This window comes from Ipomoea triloba, chromosome 10 (genome assembly GCF_003576645.1).
Source record: "Ipomoea triloba cultivar NCNSP0323 chromosome 10, ASM357664v1".
NCBI classification, from domain to species: Eukaryota; Viridiplantae; Streptophyta; class Magnoliopsida; order Solanales; family Convolvulaceae; genus Ipomoea; species Ipomoea triloba.
The window spans coordinates 709743-731071 of NC_044925.1; the positions used below are offsets into that span (position 1 = coordinate 709743).

The 21329-nt window shown below is 35.5% G+C and overlaps 3 protein-coding genes across 3 annotated transcripts; 2 read left to right on the forward strand and 1 right to left on the reverse strand.

Annotated features, from left to right (window-relative positions):
- Nucleotides 1–431: 431 nt before the first annotated feature.
- LOC116032510 (serine/threonine-protein kinase BSK1) lies at nucleotides 432–6175 on the forward strand. The gene is made up of 9 exons (XM_031275104.1): nucleotides 432–1009; nucleotides 1100–1235; nucleotides 1881–2014; nucleotides 2158–2263; nucleotides 2415–2500; nucleotides 4168–4356; nucleotides 4915–5079; nucleotides 5172–5285; nucleotides 5607–6175. Exons 1-9 carry the CDS (start codon nucleotides 674–676, stop codon nucleotides 5856–5858), a joined length of 1518 nt encoding a protein of 505 aa, XP_031130964.1. The 5' UTR covers nucleotides 432–673; the 3' UTR covers nucleotides 5859–6175.
- Nucleotides 6176–8870: 2695 nt separating this feature from the next.
- On the reverse strand, nucleotides 8871–15510 carry LOC116032630 (G2/mitotic-specific cyclin-2-like). The gene is made up of 12 exons (XM_031275292.1): nucleotides 15419–15510; nucleotides 14387–14520; nucleotides 11866–11935; nucleotides 11584–11719; nucleotides 11419–11478; nucleotides 11251–11296; nucleotides 11031–11159; nucleotides 10397–10486; nucleotides 10098–10319; nucleotides 9612–9710; nucleotides 9338–9516; nucleotides 8871–9250 (listed from the first exon to the last, which is right to left on the reverse strand). Exons 3-12 carry the CDS (start codon nucleotides 11918–11920, stop codon nucleotides 9112–9114), a joined length of 1155 nt encoding a protein of 384 aa, XP_031131152.1. The 5' UTR covers nucleotides 11921–11935; nucleotides 14387–14520; nucleotides 15419–15510; the 3' UTR covers nucleotides 8871–9111.
- On the forward strand, nucleotides 14786–16374 carry LOC116032248 (cyclin-B2-3). The gene is given in 4 exon segments (XM_031274738.1): nucleotides 14786–14884; nucleotides 15353–15601; nucleotides 15998–16096; nucleotides 16192–16374. Coding segments are annotated over 4 exon segments (630 nt in total).
- The last annotated feature ends 4955 nt before the right edge of the window (nucleotides 16375–21329 follow it).

Below are 21329 nucleotides of genomic sequence, written 5' to 3' on the forward strand. Positions count from 1 at the left end.
AACCCAACAATCTCCCTAATTACCAATTGTAGGCTTAATCATTCACTAGTCTCCGTCCATCATATATATACATAGCAAAATTTTTGAATGTGCATTTCCTAGAATTACATAGTTGCCAGTCTACCGCATAGACAGTTTTACTGGTTGCACAAGTGAAATTTGTCATAATAGATAAAGTTACACAAACTGTGCGCAATAAGCAAAAGTCACACTCATTGAGTTATACAAAATGTCCCGAGTGTAGGGACATTCAACCTCGTTGAGTTATACAAATTGTCGTATGGAGTGGGGGATTCTACCTTTTTGCCTAAAGAGAACCGGCAATCTTGTTGTTTATATATATAGAAGCAGTGAAGCAGTAATAATTTAGGCAAAGTTTTACTTTTTGTCATCACTTCCATCTCTACTTTGGCTGGGAGACCTTCTCCTGCTCTGTAACTCCCTCAGTCAAACTCTATTTTATTTTTTCATATATAAAAATACATATATGCGTGTGTGTATATGTGTATGCGTGTGTATGTATATGTGTGTATATATATCTCAATCATCTAATCTAGCTGTGCGAATAATCTCTGACAATAGGAATTATTATTATATGGACATGGTTTTTAACTAAGGACAGTTGTGCGTGCGGAAGGTTTGAGTTTAGAGGGTGAGTCAACTCGACCGAGTTATGGGCTGTTGGCAATCGACGTTCTCCAAGGACCGCCCTATCTCGGAGAAGGATCACCGGCAAGGGCAAGGCCACACGCGCCCCTCCTCAAATGGGAAAGACAGCGGCGGAGGAGGAGGCGGCGGCGGCGCCTCCGAGGGCGGAGCTAGCGTGTTCGCGGAGTTCTCGCTGTCGGAGCTCAAGGCGGCTACTAACAATTTCAGCTCCGAGTTCATTGTGTCGGAGAGCGGGGAGAAGGCTCCGAATGTGGTGTACAAAGGCCGCCTGCAGAATCGGCGCTGGATAGCTGTGAAGAAGTTTACGAAGACGGCGTGGCCTGATCCTAAGCAATTCGCGGTAGTTTTATGTGCCTTTGTTGATTGTGATTCTGCTTTTTTGGAAATTTAGGGTTTTAAGGTGATTCTGTTGCTTGATTGTTTGTTGAAGGACGAAGCTAAGGGCGTTGGGAAGTTCAGGCACAAAAGGCTTGCTAATTTGATTGGGTACTGCTGCGATGGTGATGAGAGGTTGCTTGTTGCTGAGTTTATGCCTAATGATACGCTTGCTAAACACCTATTTCACTGTAAGTGACTGAAATTTTTTTTCCCCCTTTTTTGAGCATTTTCTGTGTTCTGTCTTATTAGGAACTAGTGTTATTGGAAAACTCACTTTTATTGCAAAACCATGGTTGAGAATGCTCACTGAGTTTATTGTCTGTTAACCCAGTTAAGAATTGTGAATGCTGCCACATTGAGGTTTTATAGCAAAGATTATGTGTATGGAGTATGCAGTTAATTTGTAGAGTTGCGGGACTCGTTGTCACTAGGCCATGTTTTAACATTCTCGGTTGAATGCTGAGAAAACTTGCATTCCCTCTTGACAGAATATGTCTATGTTTATTGATGTTTAGCTTAGTGGTTTAGTAGGTAGTATTTGGGAGAAGAAGAATATGTCTATGTTTATTGATGTTTCTGCTTTTAAGAAAGATCATTGATCTTAATAATTCTTGGAAAATCAAGATATTTCCAACTTTATTGCATTTTCTGTTAAATTGGAATTGAGAACTAAAATCTGTGCGGCAAGTGCTAACTGCTTAACTTTGCTCTTCAGTAAAGCATGGCACTATCACATGTTTCTCTGCATCTTTTGGACAAATTGTTAGACTCCATAGTTTGCAACCTTGTTCTATCAGTTCTAAAGGGTCACTTTGCTTTCTTTCCTGTTTAAGGGGAAAACCAAACCCTTGAGTGGGCTATGCGTCTCAGAGTAGCTCTATACATTGCTGAAGCATTGGATTATTGTAGCTGTGAAGGCCGACCATTGTACCATGACTTGAATGCTTACAGGGTTCTTTTTGATGAGGTATTTCATGCACGCATATTCATAAACTTTTTAAATGTGCTATTTGTATTGATGAAAATATCTAATTTATTTCTGCCCCTAGTCGTTATTTTCTGAATATTCTAGTTGGAAAATTTTGTTGATTTGACATATGCTCTTTGCAGGGTGGTGATCCACGGCTTTCTTGTTTTGGGTTAATGAAGAATAGCAGGGATGGTAAAAGTTATAGCACAAATCTTGCATACACGCCGCCTGAGTATTTAAGAACTGGTAAGTATTTATTTATTTTTCTTTGCTTCTCTAATATAAGGTGTTATTTTAGCAAGAATTGTGTATTTATCATCTTTTGTTGCTAGTTTCATTTTATTTACTGAATATGTGAATGAGAAATAATATTCCCTTGTACATTTGTCTATTGCAGGGAGGGTAACACCAGAAAGTGTTGTTTTCAGCTTTGGGACTGTCCTCTTGGACCTTCTCAGTGGAAAGCATATTCCACCCAGTCATGTAAGTACCTAAAGAGATTATGGACTTATGGTGCTAGAAGTTTCAAGTTAATGTTTACCATTTGATTAGCATTTCACCAGAATGTGCCAATCGGATTCTCCGTAGCTAACTAATTTAGAAAATTAAAGATTTGTTGTGTAGCTTGATTCTCCAATCACAAAGTACTTATCAGTGCATCAATTTGTGTTAAGATGATTTCAGGAGTTATGCAGTACAGACCAATTGATATGTTACAGTCCCTTGGGGTGCGTTCATTTCAATTGAATTTCATATTCATTTCACTGTGAAATGAACTTGCAGCTCATCTAGAATGAGCAAGAAATCAATTGAAATGAGGATGAAATTCGTCCAGAACAGACATCTAGTTCAATTAAAATGAATATAGAAGTTTTGAAAAAGATTCTGAAGTCCAAAATGAACATGAGGTTCAATTGAAATAAACTTGAAGTTTAATAGGAATGACCGTGAAGTTCAATTGAATCGGAAATTAGGCATTTCCTGGGAGCACCATGCCCGGTTCCCTGGGAATACACCCCAATAGAGACCATATAAGGAGAGTAAAATTTTATATGGACTGTCTTAGAGGCTAGTTATCCTTTTCTGAGCTGTGTATGCAATTAAACACCTTGCAGAAATTTCAAAACATCCTCAAAATACCCTTTGTATATCCAATTCAGTTAGTCTTTACTAAATAGTTTTTGTCTGTGATAAAACTACTGCTACGTCTAGTTAGTTGGTAGAGGGTTTATTGAAGATAGATTTTTCTGCAGAATTTAGGTTGTTAGGGGGGGCGGGGGTTGCTCACAGCTGTGTATATTCATCTGGATCAAGTGTTCTTGTCAAACTAACCCGTAGGAACATTCTGAATTTGTATACATACACATGGTAATTGTATTAAAGGCTTTTTGGCTATGAATGTTCAGATGGGCTTTTGAGGACTGATATGTCCATTATTAAACTCACACGGGTATTATTATTATTATTATTATTATTATTTTTTGGGGGAGGGGTGGGGGGTGGGGGATATTCCCTAAATTGTTAAATGTGCCAGAGACTGGAACTAGCAGGAAATGGGTCATAGTTAGACTGGTTGAATTGGTCTAATTTGGGTTGTTATCATTATGATGCCATAATTAATTACTTGTCCAAAACAAATATAATGGAAGCCTAAAATTACCTGAGAAAATGCTGTAGATTTGATGACGTGTTGTCACAAAAGCAAAAGGAAGAGAAGATTCTAAGTTGGTTGGGTTGTTGGCTTGGTAACCACAAGGTTCCAAGTTTGACTCCCAGTGGGAGCGGCCTATCGGCCTTCTTGGTTTGAGACTTTGAGTTGGTCAGCTATGGGCAACTTATGATGGTTTACCTTCTTGTGGTCCTTTGCCAGCTAGGGTCACAAGGCAGGGTTTAATGGTTTACCCAGTGCGCACTCTCGAATAGTGGCTCCGGGTTTCCCTCGTCACCCAAAAAAAAAAAAAGAAAAGAAGAGAAGATCTGATGATATTTTGCAGCAATGCTTATAGAGCTTAATTCCTATTACCTACCCAAAAAGAAAATAGTTCTCAATTCCTATTGCTGTTGTTTTGATTCAGAATTTCTTTAAAAAATGCATGGATACTGAGTCAAGTTCAACTTCATAAAAAGTTTTATCTCTAATGTATTATTAGGCCATTGATATGATAAGGGGGAAAAATATACTTCTGTTGATGGATTCCCATTTGGAGGGGAATTTCAAGTCAGATGAGGCAACTGTGGTGTTTGAGCTGGCTTCACGATGCCTGCAGTATGAACCTAGAGAGCGGCCAAACACTAAAGATCTTGTTGCGACCCTAGCTCCATTGCAGAGTAAACCTGAGGTGAACCCACATCATTCCTCTCTCCATACGGCACTTTCTTTCAGTTCACTCTCTTTTTAACATGCTTTACTTGGACTAACTACTAAGTTCCTGTTTCCTTTCGTTCTTGATTGCGTCATTTTTTTTTTTTGGGAATAACGCCATTTTCTTTTTAATTTCTGTTTTATTTTGTTGAAATACTATATGCATTTACAGAATTACAGTCCACTTATTTTCTAATTTTGGCATGCTTTATATTCAATTTTAGCTGTCACTTTCTTCTTCACCCCCACCCAACACCCACCACCACAAAATGTAGGGAAAATCTAATTCTACAGTTCTTTCTTGAGGGCTGCATGTTTCAGTTCATAGTATTCAATTTTAATGTCTAATGCAAAAAGTGCCTGATCTTTGTCATGTGCCTTCTTCTTTCACCATTCCCCTATTCTTTTACACCTTATACCTTTTAATATCTCCTTGCAAATACATACTCTATCAGTTAACATCTATGAAGAACGAACAATCTGTTATGCACAGCTTTCTTAGGTTTTACTTGACTATATAATATTATGGTGCCAGGTCCCATCTCATGTGATGCTGGGAATTCCAAAGCATGAGGAAGCTCCACCAACTCCTCAACACCCTCTGTCTCCCATGGGTGATGCCTGCTCAAGAATGGATCTCACAGCAATTCATCAGATTCTGGTAATGACTCACTACAAAGATGATGAAGGAACAAATGAGGTAATTTTCCCGACCAAAGATGTATTGCAAAAGTGTTTGTGCTTTATCTTATTGTATATTTGTATGTTTTTTGTGATTGCCAATGGTTGTAGTTATCTTTCCAAGAGTGGACTCAACAAATGAGGGATATGTTGGAGGCAAGGAAGCGTGGTGACTTGGCATTCCGGGACAAGGAATTCAAAACTGCCATAGATTGTTATTCTCAGGTATTTGAATTTTCTTAATCTCTTCTAATGCAAGAAAGACCCACCAATGTATTACCTGAGTGGCTTACATCCGAGTATTTCTTGTATAGATGATTCACTCACTCAACTCCACTCACGTAGCTGAATGTTTGTTCATTTTATTAATTAATATACAAATCGAATAAAATTTGTGGGGAGGCCATTGCCCCCGGAACAGTGTGATGAATTTATTTACTTTCAATGGATTTCCATATTTCATATATTATAGCTAAAGAGATAGGTTTGTGTTGTGACGATATGTGTGCCTAAAGGTTTGTTTGTTTGTTTGTACGAGTGATGCAGTTCATAGATGTGGGTACAATGGTATCCCCAACAGTGTATGCACGCAGGAGCCTCTGTTACATCATGTGCGATCAGCCAGATGCAGCTCTTCGAGATGCAATGCAGGCGCAATGCGTGTACCCAGACTGGTCAACCGCGTTTTATATGCAGGCAGTTGCGCTGTCGAAGCTAGACATGCACAAAGATGCAGCGGATATGTTGAACGAGGCTTCCACATTAGAAGAGAAGCGGCAAAAGGGCGGGAGAGGATGATGTTGAGACAGAGTCTTGAGAAGTGAAGATTAATCTGTTTATTCTTTTGTAGCCATGCCATGCAATGCCTCGGTCAATTGTTGTTAAAAAAAAAAAAATCACTAAGATGGTGCTGTATCATTTGGTTTGTGTGTGATTTTCATATATATTAAGTAAGAAATGTACAATAGGGAAGGGAAGCGAAGGGAAGGGAAGGGAAGGGAAATACATGGTGTCACTTTCGATCAATGTTGTCAATTTTTCACCCTAATCTGTCCGAATAATTACGATCTCTTAATTTGTACATTTATAAATATACCAGACCATGTATGCATGTATGTATGTATGTATGTATATTTATGACCATTGAAATGACACTCTGCCTAACCAAACATATAGTTCATCCTTGCCATCAATAAACAGGCTTGAATTTTATGAAATGAGACCCTTTTTTTTTAAATCTTAAAATACTTAAATGTTCAAAAAGTTTTAATGCCAATAAGAACATAAATACACAATTATGAAATGTTAATACATTCAATATCCAAATGTAATACAAGCAATCTACAACCAAAAAAATAATAATAATAATAATAATAATAATATTGTTATTATTATTATTAGGGGAGGAGAGGAGCAAAGAGCGGTATCCCTGACCGTTTTCCTGTTCCGTCAAGGATGGAGAAATTGCCATCCCTACTATTAATTTAATTGACCTAGCAATGATAAATTCATTGATGTAACAATTGTCATTTGGTCCATGAGTAGACATGATCACAATTTTGTTTGAATCAAACGATCTGAATTGACTTGGGTACTATAGAATCGGAATCATATAAAGGGTCTTGATTCTAGTTCCTCAAAGTTTGAAACTAGAACCACAAAAATTATATATATTATATTTTTAGTCCCTTAATTATTTTGCATTACCATATCAATAGTAATTAATGTATATTACATGCCCTGTTTATTATTTATTTTTCAAATTAATTCGTTCTTCTTCATTTTTTTAGTATTTTTTTTATAATTTTTAAATTCACTTTTTTGGTGTCTAGTAGTACTTTTAACGAGTATTCTAAATAAGTCAATTTTATATATTACTCTGTAATATTTAATACTAAAGTAAATATTACAAAAATTAAATCATAAATAACTTGAGTCAAGTCTTACTATCCAAAATCATACACATGGTCTCAATTATATATTACCATGTAATTTAATACAGATTGTTATATACATTAAATTTGTAATAATTACTATATATGTATATATACACACACACACACAATTATAACATTTTCCTAATTCGTTCTCTTACTAATATAGTAAAACAATAAATTGTTTCAATATAGATTTTGTAATAATTACGTAGTACTATATATATATATATTAATTCGTAAAAAATATTAAAATCTTGAAGTTGAAAAATGTATTTTAAAACAAAGTATATTACTATAGTGATTTGGACCTAATATTGAACTTAAATGGTCAATTCATGAATTGGGACTTAAACCGCTAGAATATGGCACAGTGTTATGTAGATCATAACAAAAAGTACATTTTTAATATATACTAAAAGTATATTATTTGTGTACTGAATATATATTATTTGATAGCATAATTCACACAATAATGAATGCTACTATAGTGACTCAACTTCAAGCATCCCCCGAAATGGAATTGGCACAAAGGTCATGCCTAACCCTGAGTTTTACTGTAAACTCAATTTCTTAATTATTGTCGTGTCTTTTTTTCTTTTTTTTTTAATAACGAGTCGTGTCTATTTTTAATCTTTTAATTTTTTATGAATTGAAGATTTTGATCATTTTCTTCAATATTTCGTTAAATTTAGATCCACAAAAAAGAACATGCTTAAATGGCAAGAGTTAACATGAAATATGAGACAAACCTACTCAATATTCTAGTAAATTTATTTAACAATGAATTGCATGAATGCCTGTCTCATAATGAAAAGAAATCAAATTTCATATTTACCTCTATCATTTACACGATTTTCTTTAATTCCCATCAAAATCTGACAGAATATTATAAGAATTTATAACTTTTATCAAATAAACTCACTAAAATTGTGTGAATGGCTGCCTAATAATGAAAAGAAGAAATCAAAATCTGACAGAATATTATAAGAATTTGCAACTTTTATCAAATAAACTCACTGATTTCAAAAAAAAATAAATAAATAAACTCACTAAAATTGTGTGAACCGTTGCCTAATAATGAAAAGAAGAAATCAAAATCTGACAGAATATTATAAGAATTTGCAACTTTTATCAAATAAACTCACTAAAATTGTGTGAATGGCTGCCTAATAAAAAGAAGAAATCAAAATCTGACAGAATATTATAAGAATTTGCAACTTTTATCAAACAAACTCACTAAAATTGTGCGAATGACTAATTGCGAATGACTAATAATGAAAAGAAGAAATCAAAATCTCACATTTACCACTATCATTTTCATTTTTTTTTTGGTTTTATTCCCATCTAAATCTAATGGAATATTAATGAAAAAACAAAAAACAAAAAACAAAAAAAAAACGACTTGAGAATAATTGAAAGACAAAATAAATACAACAATAATTGAAAATTTGAAATTATACTCGACTACCACTCAATGACTATATATGTCATTTTCTCTACTTAAAAAATAGAGAGTAAATAAAAATCAAATAGGCAAAAATTTGTGTAAAACCGTCTCCCAGATCCTTGTTCGTGAAACAAGTTAGATCAAGATAAAATACAATACTTATACTAGCAAATGTTATACTAATTTGGAATAAAGTGTTACTTAGGAAAAACGTAATACTTTTGAGAATAAATATAATACTTTTACATTTTGATGTAAAAGTATTAGTTTTTTCATCATAAGTATTATATTTTCCTAATTAGTATTGCATTTGCTAATATAAGTATAACATTTGCATATTGACCAGACCCTCTCATAAACAAAGATCTATGAGTCTCACACAAGTGTAACCCAATCAAATATAGTTCAAGGATTAACAAAAAAAAATAGATAAATAAAAACTCAAATTTTAGTCTGGAGAAAGAAATCATGTCTCAATTATTCATACTCAGTAGCACAGATTATTACCAAACAAATTCCTGTCTGAGGTAATAACCTCTGAATAAATTGTTCATACTGTGCCCCACAGGACAACATTTATTGTTCAAATCAATAGAGAGACAATTGAACTTTTCTCCAAAGTCCAAACCAAACAAAAGTTGTGTCCAACAATGGTGTCTGCTAGAAATCATGCATCTGTGAGAAAGAAAGCGGGTTCACATCTAGCCGCAAAGCCAAACCTATAGGTGTCATACTTTCTGTACACGCCAGTAAGCTCCCCAAATCCAGCGTTTTCATGGAGAATAACCATCGCTTTTGAGCACTCCCTGCATTATCGGGACAGGTTACGATTAGTTTAACATCACTCCACCTCAAAAGTATTTATATAGGCCCGAGGATATAAGGGTACTTACAGGAGCTGATGTTCAGTGTAGTTGGTGTACTTCTCGCAAGTTTTGCTCCACTGCTTGAAGCCAACGAGTGTGCATTGGGCTGTGAAAACTGCGGCAGCTGCTAGCTCAGAAGGCGGGAACCTCAGCATTTGGTATTCCACGAGGCAGAGCTCGAGGAGGAAGAAAGATAAGGACTCCAGCTGTTTTAAAATTAGATAAAAACCGTCATAACATGATTCAGACTAGGTTGGAACGATGAAAAAATTTAGTTTTTATCGGTGGTTTTCCAACATACCTCCTTATCAAATTCCGCAGCTTTAAGGAACCTCATCATGAACACATATGGTGTAGGCACCGAGAAGTTGAATTGTAAGGTATTAGCCATTATTATCTCCTGTCAGTAAGGAATGCAGTTGAAGTTAAAATGATTGGAGAAAAACGAAGGATTAGGATATCATTTTGCAAAAAAAAAAAAACCTAGAAAATGGATTATTATTTTTTGAGTTAATGTCATTTGGGATACTCCCGAGTATAGTAGTTTTGCTATGTTTAGTCCTAAACTTTCAAGTTAACCACCCATGGTCATTCAACTTTCAAATTTTAACCAGCCGTGGTCCTTTCAAAAGTAAAGGGCTAGAAGGACGACAGCAGGTTAAAATCTGACCGTTGAAGGACCACAGGAGGTTAACTTGAACGTTTAGGACTAAACGTGGTAAAACCACTATACTCGGAGGATCTCAGATGGCATTAACTCTATTTTTTTAAAATAAAAAATAATTACCATGTCGAGAACTTCTTGTCTACAGTAAGCGTTGTCAGAAATCAACACAAAGTCCACTACAGCCGGGGCATATACTTCTTCATACTTGCAGGCGAGAAGCATTGCTGTCACCCCCACAAGTTGCAGTTTTTCTCTCCTTATAGGTTCGACGGCTAAGAACCTATCGACGAGGTTCACAGTGAGGTACAATGTCCCATCCATTAGTGCAAACTTTTGATGCACCTACACATTTGATAGACAGCGCGTAAGCTAAGCTACAAAACAACAATGCACAAAGGCAAAATAGGTTTGTAATATACCTCGATCAGCCAATCAATCAGAATACTCCTCATTTCCTCATTAATAGCGGGTTGCAGATTCATGTAGTCTGGGAGTGCGCAGCTCAGACTCTGTAAAAAAAATGCAGAAACTATTTATATTTCTTACACAATTCGGCTCATAGTCACAGCAACTAGCGTTAACTATCTTTCGAGAACAGATGGACAACCATAGTGCTTATACATGTCAATTTAATCAAACATAGATAGGCGATAGTCTATCACAACAATGAAGATGCAAATAGGGGTAACCCCATCCAAGATAGCTAAGGATACAAACTTATAACCACAAGTTACAAGTTCGAATCCTAGGCTTCTTGGTTTGAGCCTGTCAACTATGGGCAACCTAGGCTGGTTAACCTCCACAAGGCAGGGTTTACCTAGTGCACACCCTTGGGTAGTGGCTGCAGGTTTCCCTCGTCACCCCAAAAATGAAGATGCAAATAACCATTGATGTATGACAGTAGAAATACCTACATCTTATGAAGCATACTGCATATACATATTGGACTTGATGTATCTATAATAATTAAGCTGCTGTCTCCAAAGCTACATATATATTTAGATAAATCTGAGTTCTGACAAGTGTTCAGGAATAGTGGGAATCATGTCTCACCTCTGTTTTCTTGTAGAAAGCGTGTATGTCATCGACATACTCGACAACAGCAAGCACATTCCTCTCATCGGGGCTGTCAATGTTCACAATCGGGTTCTCCTCAACATACTTAATTTCAATGCCATCACCCTGGATTGGGTATAAGTGAACAATCAATAATCGTTAGGGCTTACTCAGGACACCTCGTGGCCAAACCAAAATAAAAAATAAAAAAGTGTACCTCAGAAATTGGTGGCTGCTCGCTTGCCATTTGTGCATTGTATTTCCTAAAGAGTCAGCAAAGCCAAAGAAAGAAAATAATAATTAACAAGCGAGCCAGAATCACGAAGGATTGCGTCACTCAACAAAACCTATTACAACCATTAAAAAAAGGTTGAGCTTTCCTAACCTAGCGGGGGTGTCACGAAAAAGAATCCTAGGATTCTTGTTAGCAGCATTTGCATTTTCACTACCGCAAAATAGGAAAAACAAACACAACAAAATCAAGGCCAGTCCAAAACGTTAAGACAAAAAGAAAAGAGCAAATGAAGACCAAAGATTAAGAAAATGTTACTCAGGGGTGGCACTTCTCTTGTGCAAAACCGATGGATGTGGTTCTGCTTGAACGATATTCACATCAATGGCATTCAATGCCCTGCTACTTTCCACCGTTTCACTAGATATTTTTCCTTCTATAGCGCTTGATCCTCCTGATCATAAAATTCCCATATCAAAGAGGGGTTTTTTGCAAAACGTTAAATTACAAAAACAAATAATCAAGTATTATTTCTCAATAACGTTGAGTAACACAAGATAAGGGATAAAAGAAAATGGAAAATTTTAAGTTTTAGATTACTTGGGAGATCTGAAGCCCTGACAACACCTGCATCATTCTCATCTGATCTAACCATCTTTGCCAACAAATTCTGCTTAAAACAAAGAAATCATCAAATCACAGAAGCCCCAACACAAGAAAAATAAAATTCACTAATAAGTAAAAGAAATCAATACTCGTGATCAGAATTAACAATAAAATTTCCATATCAGGAGAAAATCAAGTATCCATCACATAAAAAATTCGAAAGAAAAATGAGAAGTACCCACAGGACAACAGAGAATCTAAAAGAACTCAATCAAAGATCAAAACTTTCATTGATAAATCTAAAAAAGTTCTGAATAACCACGATAACAAAAAACAACCAAACAGAGAAACCTACACCAATTTAAAAAAATTTACAATAAAATTTCCATATCAGGAGAAAATCAAGTATCCATCACATAAAAAATTCAAAAGAAAAATGAGAAGTACCCACAGGACAACAGAGAATCTAAAAGAACTCAATCAAAGATCAAACTTTCATTGATAAATCTAAAAAAGTTCTGAATAACCACGATAAAAAAAAACAACCAAACAGAGAAACCTACACCAATTTAAAATTAATGAAGTAATTTTTGTGCTCTCTCTGTACCTATCTCTATCTGCGATATGCTCGAAGTTGGTGTTTGGGGCTATCGTCAAATGAAATTGGAAAGAGTAGAGTAGAGAGGAAATAAGAAATGGGAATTTATAGACCGAAAGCCCCTCTCCTTTCAAATTTTTACTTTAATTAGCCCGCCTCCTCCATTGGGATGGCAATTCTAATCTAATCTGAGTACTCACATGAACCCGACTTGCACGGGTGATGAGCTGGAGGGGGTTGAGTTTTAAAAACTAAACTTATAATGGGTTCAAGTCATGTTGATTTTATATACCAAACACGCATAAAAACCAACCCGACCAACCATGTTACACCCACACTGGCACACACACATATATATAGCATTTATTATTTACTCCGTAATACTTAATAGTAGAATAAGTACCAAAAGTTATTAAAATTCTACAAGAACTACAAATCACCCTAAATTTTGCTTCTTAGTTGCAAATAGATAAATTTGATTGAAAAAAAAATAAAAAATTAAACAATTCAGTTATTATATATGAATACTTTTAGTATTTTATGTTTTAATATAGATAGTAAATTTGACTGTGTAAATAATTTAAATATTATTGAATTTTTAAAAATTATTTAAGAGTTAATTTCATTTTTTTGTCATAGATTTATAGGTGGCAATCCACTTTTATTTCTTTTTTTTTTTTTTCAGAACATCCACTTTTAGTCATAGTATTATTGTGACATGACCATTTTTTATCCTCTATTAACAAAGCAGTTTAAATGTCGACACGTTGTTAAATACAGGGCATTTTGGTTTTCAATTGTGGATTTTTTAAAAAAAAAAAATTTAAACATAAAAAATATAGCGGGTCAATCTACTTTGTATAACAAAGATCAAATGTCCTTGTATTTAACGGCATTTCAACAATTTTGTTGATAGATGACCAAAAATGGTCATGCTACAATAATACTAGGACCAAATAAGAATGTTCTTATAAAAAAGGACTGAAAGTGGACTTTAACCTATAAATCTAGGACAAAAATGGAATTAACTCATTATTTAATAAGATAAAAAGTAGTGGATACCTGCATTCGGTGGGATAGGGGTGAGTAAAAGTCCACCCACCGTGGGTTTGAGGTGGATGAGAGTTGGAAAGTATAGGGATCCCACTATAGTTCCCCCACCACTTCTAATATTAGTTGCTTTATTTAAATTTAGTATTTATGTTATATTGGCTCCATATGTCCTTTTCCATTCCCTAAACTTTGCATTTATACCTTTGTCTTGTGTTTCCATTTGGATATGGCATATATAGTAAGGCATTTTGTATTTCAAGGCATTGAAAAAATATATTGTTTTCTTGAGTTCTAAAACTAATGTGTTTGTGTTCTTCCTTCAACTTGTGTTCTACATCAACTTCAATAAAGATAATGTAGAACTCAAAAAGGCCAAGAAATCGCATAAGAAAGATTGATGGTTTCATGAAATCACACCTAGTCAAGTGTTAATTTAGAAGTCCATTTGTAACTAGCGGTAAGCCAAAAACACCAGTTGCATCACATCTAAATCATATGTATAAACAAAATAAAATAAAAGAAGCAGGCAAGTCATGCTTGATGGGCAAATACAAAAGGAAGAAGGGTAGCTTTCCCCGAAAATTATCCTCTTCAACTTAATTTACTTTGAAGTCCAAAAATCTTATTACACTTTCCCATTTGTTTTAACTGAGCAAGAATTACATATGACAGTGGTACAATGTGATATTGGTTATTGAATTATTAACTCTTCTATCAGGGCTAAATAACTGGCTAATGATGTTCCTATGCAGAAAAATTGGAAGTAATATATTAAGATACACTATGATCACTGAATAGAGCTCAAAACGTATTGTATAAAAACAAATGCAAAATTAATTTTCCTCAACAAGATATAAGATTTACCTAAAATGGGATCGGCACTTCAATTAGGTAAATTTATCTTTCCTCCTAACACAATGAACTGTCGTCACAAAACGTGTCAATTTGTTACCATTGCTCCATGATGAAGACCACGGCGAATTTGTTTAATGAGAATGCTGCAAGCAATGAAAAATTACATAAATGATTCATATGCATATTATGGACTCCAGAATCCAAATCCACCACGTTTTGCCCCCACAACAAATGTTCATCATGGTTGATGCCTTGGGGGCGATCTTCATCAAAATTGAGAGTGATGTTCATTTTGATGTTAAATGCTTTTGAAACAAATGTTCACGAACTTTGAAGTAAATGCTAGTCACATTTGTAATTTTCATCCACAAAATGTTCATTGTTTGTTAAGTAAATATTCATGCATCGATGTTTTCACTGAATTCAAAGTATAGGCAGATTACAAATTTACAATTACAAGGGTACAACAAGCTCGGTGCACCAGGTCACATTCTGCTGAATGGAAAAGTAAGATATCACAAATTAAACTTTCAAAAAGCAATGTTTTGAGAAGATGAAAGCGAGAATATATTACCAAACAAAAATGTTTTGTTTCCTAAAAATAATAGGCACACAATTACCACTATATATATATATATATATATATATATATATATAAGCAAACTTGCATAAGATAGAAGTAAAAAATGGCTTCTTTTTTATGTTTTGGTAATAAAATTCAATTCACGTAAACATAAGTCAAATGGATTCTTTTAGGTTTCAATGAGTAAATTCAATCCAATATGAGAAATTCACATAAATAAATCGAATTGTATCTTCTTTTTTCTTATTTGATTAGCAAACCCAATGGTTTTAATAATTCATTATCATACCAAATTCATATAAAATATAATCGAAATTGGATTATTGTTTTGTATTGATTAGAATATTTCAATTCAAAAAGAATTATTTGTGCATAGCCGTTTTGTAGCTTAGCTTACGCGCTATCTATCGAATGTGTAGGTGCATCAAAAGTTTGCACTAATGGATGGGACGTTGTACCTCACTGTGAACCTCGTCGATAGGTTCTTAGCCGTCGAACCAATAAGTAGAGAAAAACTGCAGCTTGTGGGGGTGACAGCAATGCTTCTCGCCTGCAAGTATGAAGAAGTATATGCCCCGGCTATAGTGGACTTCATATTGATTTCTGACATCGCTTACTGTAGACAAGAAGTTCTCGACATGGTAATTATTTTTGATTAAAAAAAATACAGTTAATGCCATATGAGATCCTCCGAGTATAGTGGTTTTGCCACGTTTAGTCCTAAACTTTCAAGTTAACCTCCTGTGGTCCTTCAACTTTCAAATTTTAACCTGCCGTGGTCCTTCTAAAAGGACGACTTTGCCCTTTACTTCTGAAAGGACCATGGCTGGTTAAAAATTTGAAAGTTGAATAACCATGGGTGGTTAACTTGAAAGTTTAGGACTAAACATAGCAAAACTACTATACTCGGAGTATCCCAAATGGTATTAAGTCAAAAAACAATAATCAATTTTCTAGGTTTTTTTTTTGCAAAATGATATCCTAATCCTTCGTTTTTCTCCAATCATTTTAACTTCGACTGCATTCCTTACTGACAGGAGATAATAATGGCTAATACCTTACAATTCAACTTCTCGGTGCCTACACCATATGTGTTCATTATGAGGTTCCTTAAAGCTGCGCAATCTGATAAGGAGGTATGTTGGAAAACCACCGATAAAAACTAAATTCTCTCATCGTACCAACCTAGTCTGTAACATGTTATGACGGTTTTTGTCTGATTTTAAAACAGCTGGAGTGCTTATCTTTCTTCCTCCTCGAGCTCTTCCTCGTGGAATACCAAATGCTGAGGTTCCCGCCTTCTGAGCTAGCAGCTGCCGCAGTTTTCACAGCCCAATGCACACTCGTTGGCTTCAAGCAGTGGAGCAAAACGTGCGAGAAGTACACTAACTACGCTGAACATCAGCTCCTGTAAGTACCCGCTATATATATAAGCAAACTTGCATAAGATAGAAGTAAAAAATGGCTTCTTTTTTATGTTTTGGTAATAAAATTCAATTCACGTAAACATAAGTCAAATGGATTCTTTTAGGTTTCAATGAGTAAATTCAATCCAATATGAGAAATTCACATAACTTCTTTTTTCTTATTTGATTAGCAAACCCAATGGTTTTAATTATTCATTATCATACCAAATTCATATAAAATATAATCGAAATTGGATTATCTTTTTGTATTGATTAGAATATTTCAATTCAAAAAGAATTATGATTGCGTACCTATGAAAGGGAAGTGCAACCTTGTTCCATAGGGCAAAACCAAGCCAAAATTTGCATACAAAATGAAGCTGTGAACCGAATAGTTTACAAGACAAGAATGTCAGAAGATGATTTCACTCAAGGAGGAATTCAAAATATATATTGCAACAATGAAGAAAAGGTAAGATAAAAGAGAATAAAATGACCATTCAAATCTAATAACATCTCCATATATAGAAGAATCAGAGCGAATGAATATTTAATGTAGGTGTTGGCACTTGGCACTAAACTTTCGAAGGATGAACAGAAGAATATTATCACCCAATAGAGGGAATAACTAATGTAAACCTGTTTAAGTAAAGTGTTCCAGTTCATCATATTCGCATAAAAATCAACAATATAACCATGCAGACTATGATGTTTTCAGCCTACTGGTAGCTACCTCAACTCATGCACTGTTACTGTATTCCTTTACCAATCTAATCACTTTTCCTAGACTGATTAACCCGGGACAAATCTGCGCTAAGTTCTACATGTGCATTCAAGTGAATCAATACAAAAACTAAGAACGTTAGTTCCTTCCCTTGACCATTGTTATCTATCTCCTAACTAAAAGATTAATTGAAAATCCATCACATCCTTGACCCAAAAGCTCACCACACAGCCAAATCAAGTTTCACTCTCAGTGGGAGTACACTATTGGCCTTCTAGATTTGAGCCAGTCAACTATGAGCAACCTGGCAGGCTGGTTTACTTCCTTGTGATCCTTTGCCGACTTGGCTAGAATCAGGTTTACCAGTACACAAACCACATGCAGAAACTCCCTAAAACAACAGAATGCAATAACAAATAGGCTAATTACAGAATTCACCAAAAAGGTAGCCATAAAGCATATTATTAAGCTCAAAGAACCAAACTTTATGCATTACTTGGAAATTTATCAAATCAAACTAAACTTGATGGACTCAAAGCCAGAATCTTTCTGCAGCAAAAAGCTACCTGACAGTAATCGAACCATTCAAGGCTTGCCCCAAGTAGCTGAACCCAGAATCCGAAAATTTCGCACCCACAACACTATACATTCGATTGGTATTCTCCGGAAAAACCATTTCCGAGCCGTCGCCGGTAAGCTCGTATATGATAGACATGATAGAGAAGACTACCAATGGTTTTTCAAAGTCTGCAAATCTCAAAGATAGAAAATTGTTTTTACGTAATCGATGCAAAAATTCAATCAAATTGACTACAACAAAACAAAACAAATGAAGAAATAGAGAAAATCAAATGCCAAAGGGCAAAGAGAAGAACCAGAAAAGCCCACAAGGCAGACTCCTCTCTCATATCTCCTCTCCATTCCATCCTCGCATCCCCCACCGTCGTCCACTTCATCGCCGTTTTCTCTCCATCGGCCTCGCCTGCTTCCTCTTCCTCCTCGCCTTCCACTGTCGCCGCCCTTATCCTCTTTCCCTGTTCTTCCATCGACTTCCCTTCTCATCAGCCACCGCCCCTCTCACGGCTCCCCTCCATCTCCAGAAAGCTTAATCTTCAGAAATAAAATATTTTATTTGGTAGCGGGCATGAGGCGATTGAGGCCGGAGTGTCGCTGAAGTGCGGACTGTGGAGTGGAGAAGCGGAGAAGGCGAGAAGCAGTCAAGCAGATGAGCATATCTGATTTAGGGCGAGACTTAGGCTATTTTGCATTAGGCTATTGGGCTTACCTTAATTCATTTCTTTTGGGTTATTTTTACGAGTATGTTCCTCTCGTTACTTTCACGAGTTTTTTCTTCTTTTAATTGATTTTGACAAGGTGTTTTGGAGCTTTGGAGCGTGATTTGATTAAAATGGTCATGGTGGTTGCGAAACTCATCCTGAGCAACCTAGACGACAATAGAAAAGAGCGTCTTCTCAACCATGATTTGCAGAGGTGAATATTGTCTATGAGCAAGAAGACTGGAGATAATTTCCCAAGGGCGTATGCAAGGCTGTTCCACTAGCCTTGCCTATGTCTAGCCAGACCATAAATGAATCTAATGGAGCAATAACTTCCTTCAAGGAAAGCTTCCAATTTGTAATGCAATCTATGAATCAAGTTTTCTGTAGCATCTAGCTAGGAAGATTATTGTTTCTATATCTGACTGTAAGAAATGCTTAACCATTTCTTTTTGCTTTGTTGTAAACGTTCCTATTTTTTATTAATATATTTGCTATTATTCAAAAAGAAAAGCCCACAAGGCAAAGGGACCTCTCTCGCCTAATATATATAACTAGTGGGTAGGTTTTGGGGTTTGTATTGGTTGCCTTGAAAACTAAAGAAAAACTAACCACAACTCCACAAGTATTCCATCCAGCAAGATGAAATTAATTCAACCAAGTTATGATCAAAATTTGGGACAATTCTCCTCAAATACTCACCAAGATACTTCTTATAGTTATCACACTCGCGTACAACTAATCATTGGCAAACAAATCATCTATGATATTAAAACATTGTCTGACAATAAAATAGTGTAAGAGTTGTCGGTGTATTTAGTAGATAGAGTCGTGATCGCACTAGTGCAACCAGATTCCAGTTGGATGGTGGTATGGTCGCGATTCTTAATTCATTATAGTGCTTATCTGCAAGACATTACTTCCGTCATGTACAGGTAACATACACCATGAAAATTGCCATTAATATCTGCAACAAAAATTCATTCGTTTGTTGGTATTATGCCATGAAGAGTTTTAAATTAGTACAATCTAAGCATAATACAATGGTACTCGGGAGGTTCTATAGTGGTCGAGAAGTGCACTAACTCTCCCTTTAATCATTTTAGGATATCTCTATTTATAGCATTGGAATAAGGAGAAGCACATGTGGAGTTTTTTACTAGCGATAAACTAGTAACTCAAGTTGATCATTACACGTGTTGATCCTAAAAGTCACGTCCATGATAGTGGCAGCAAATGTGGCCTATTTTGTCATCCTCTCCCAATCTAGATGACTAGGCTTCATAGCCTTAAAAGTCGATGTATGTTAAGGTCTGATCACCATCATAGCCAAATCATCAACATTCACACTATATTATTCCATTACTAAGAGCACCGCTATCAGGGTTTTTATTTGGTTTATGTAAGAACATCCTTATTAGTGGAGTTTTTTCGCAGTTTTTGAGTAGTTTTTGTAAGTGTGATTAAGAAAGAGAAAATGGGAGGGATGAAAAAAAACACATTTGATTTAAAAAAAATTAAAAAATAAAAAGTCATAGGTGTTAAGCGCGCCTGACACGCCCATCAGGCGTGTGTGGTGCACGCACCCGAGTGGGCACCTGCTGTGTGCGAAACACGCGCACAGCAGTGATGCAAACTAATTTAGGTTACTCTTTGAAAAACTCACATTTGCAGATGATCCAAGCTCCTTCTCTTTCTTTCTTCTCTATCTTCAATGCCATCTTCCACTATTCCAAAATCTCCTCAATATCCATTGGAAGGGATGCTCTGAGAAAAAGTGACAACATGGCAGGAGAGAGAGGGGAAGGGAATAATTTGCAAGGACTTGGTTTTTTGCAGAAAGTGGGACCCACAGCATATTAATTTCAACCACACAAAGCTGCATGGAAGTCACAAATGCGCCTAGCGGGCGCGTCAAGCGTGTCTGACAGTTTGCTTTATTATTATTAGAGAAAATTACACATTTGATCATGTGACTATTGAGGTCCCGTTAATTTCATTACGCGACTTTAAAAACTAACAACTTAGTCCCGTAACTATGCATTTTTAACACATTTAGTCCATCCGGCCAAATATTGCCGGAAAAAAAAAAAAAAAACCATTTTTAATTATTTAATCATGGGGGCGAATTAGTCATTTCACGCTCTACTCCTTCTTCTTCATTGTTCTACTTCCCGTCTCCGGCGACGCTGAAGGTTAGACTCCATCAATTCAAAAATAACAAATATCTCTTTAAATTCTCTCCAAGGAGGAGGAAGAATAATATGTTTTATTTCTACGATATCTGGGTGTCGTAATAGCCAGAGAAGATTGATTTATCTCAAAATTCTAGTGGCATCAGAAACATGTTCAAACACATCATTGATCTTCTTAATTGCAACTCGTTCTCCAGTTTGAGTATCAACTGCAGACCTCACAACTCCATAGCTACCTTTTCCAATAATTTCTTGAACTTGATACCTACTTGCCTCTCCATACTCCGTAAAAGAAGTCAGTCTCCAGGTTATTCTGCATAAAACAATATCGAGAGCGTCGCCAGAGACGGGAAGAAGAACGAAGAAGGAGACGAGGTGAAATGACCAATTTGCCCCCATGATTAAATAATTAAAAATGGTTTTTTTCAGCGATATTTGGCCGGTGATTTGGCCAGATCAGATGGACTAAATGTGTTAAAAAATACATAGTTACGGGACTAAGTTGTTAGTTTTTAAAGTCATGTATTGAAATTAACGGGACCTCAATAGTCACGGGACTAAAAATGTAATTTTATCTTATTATTATTATTATTATTATTATTATTATTATTATTATTATTATCATCTATATATATTAAAACAGAAGTGCTAGCTTTCCCGCATTCTAGTTCAAAAAATTTGAAATCGGTCAACACAATATTATATAATAATTCTTTATCAGAAATTCTAGCATTCCTTATTTATGGCTAAAATTGACAAAAATATTC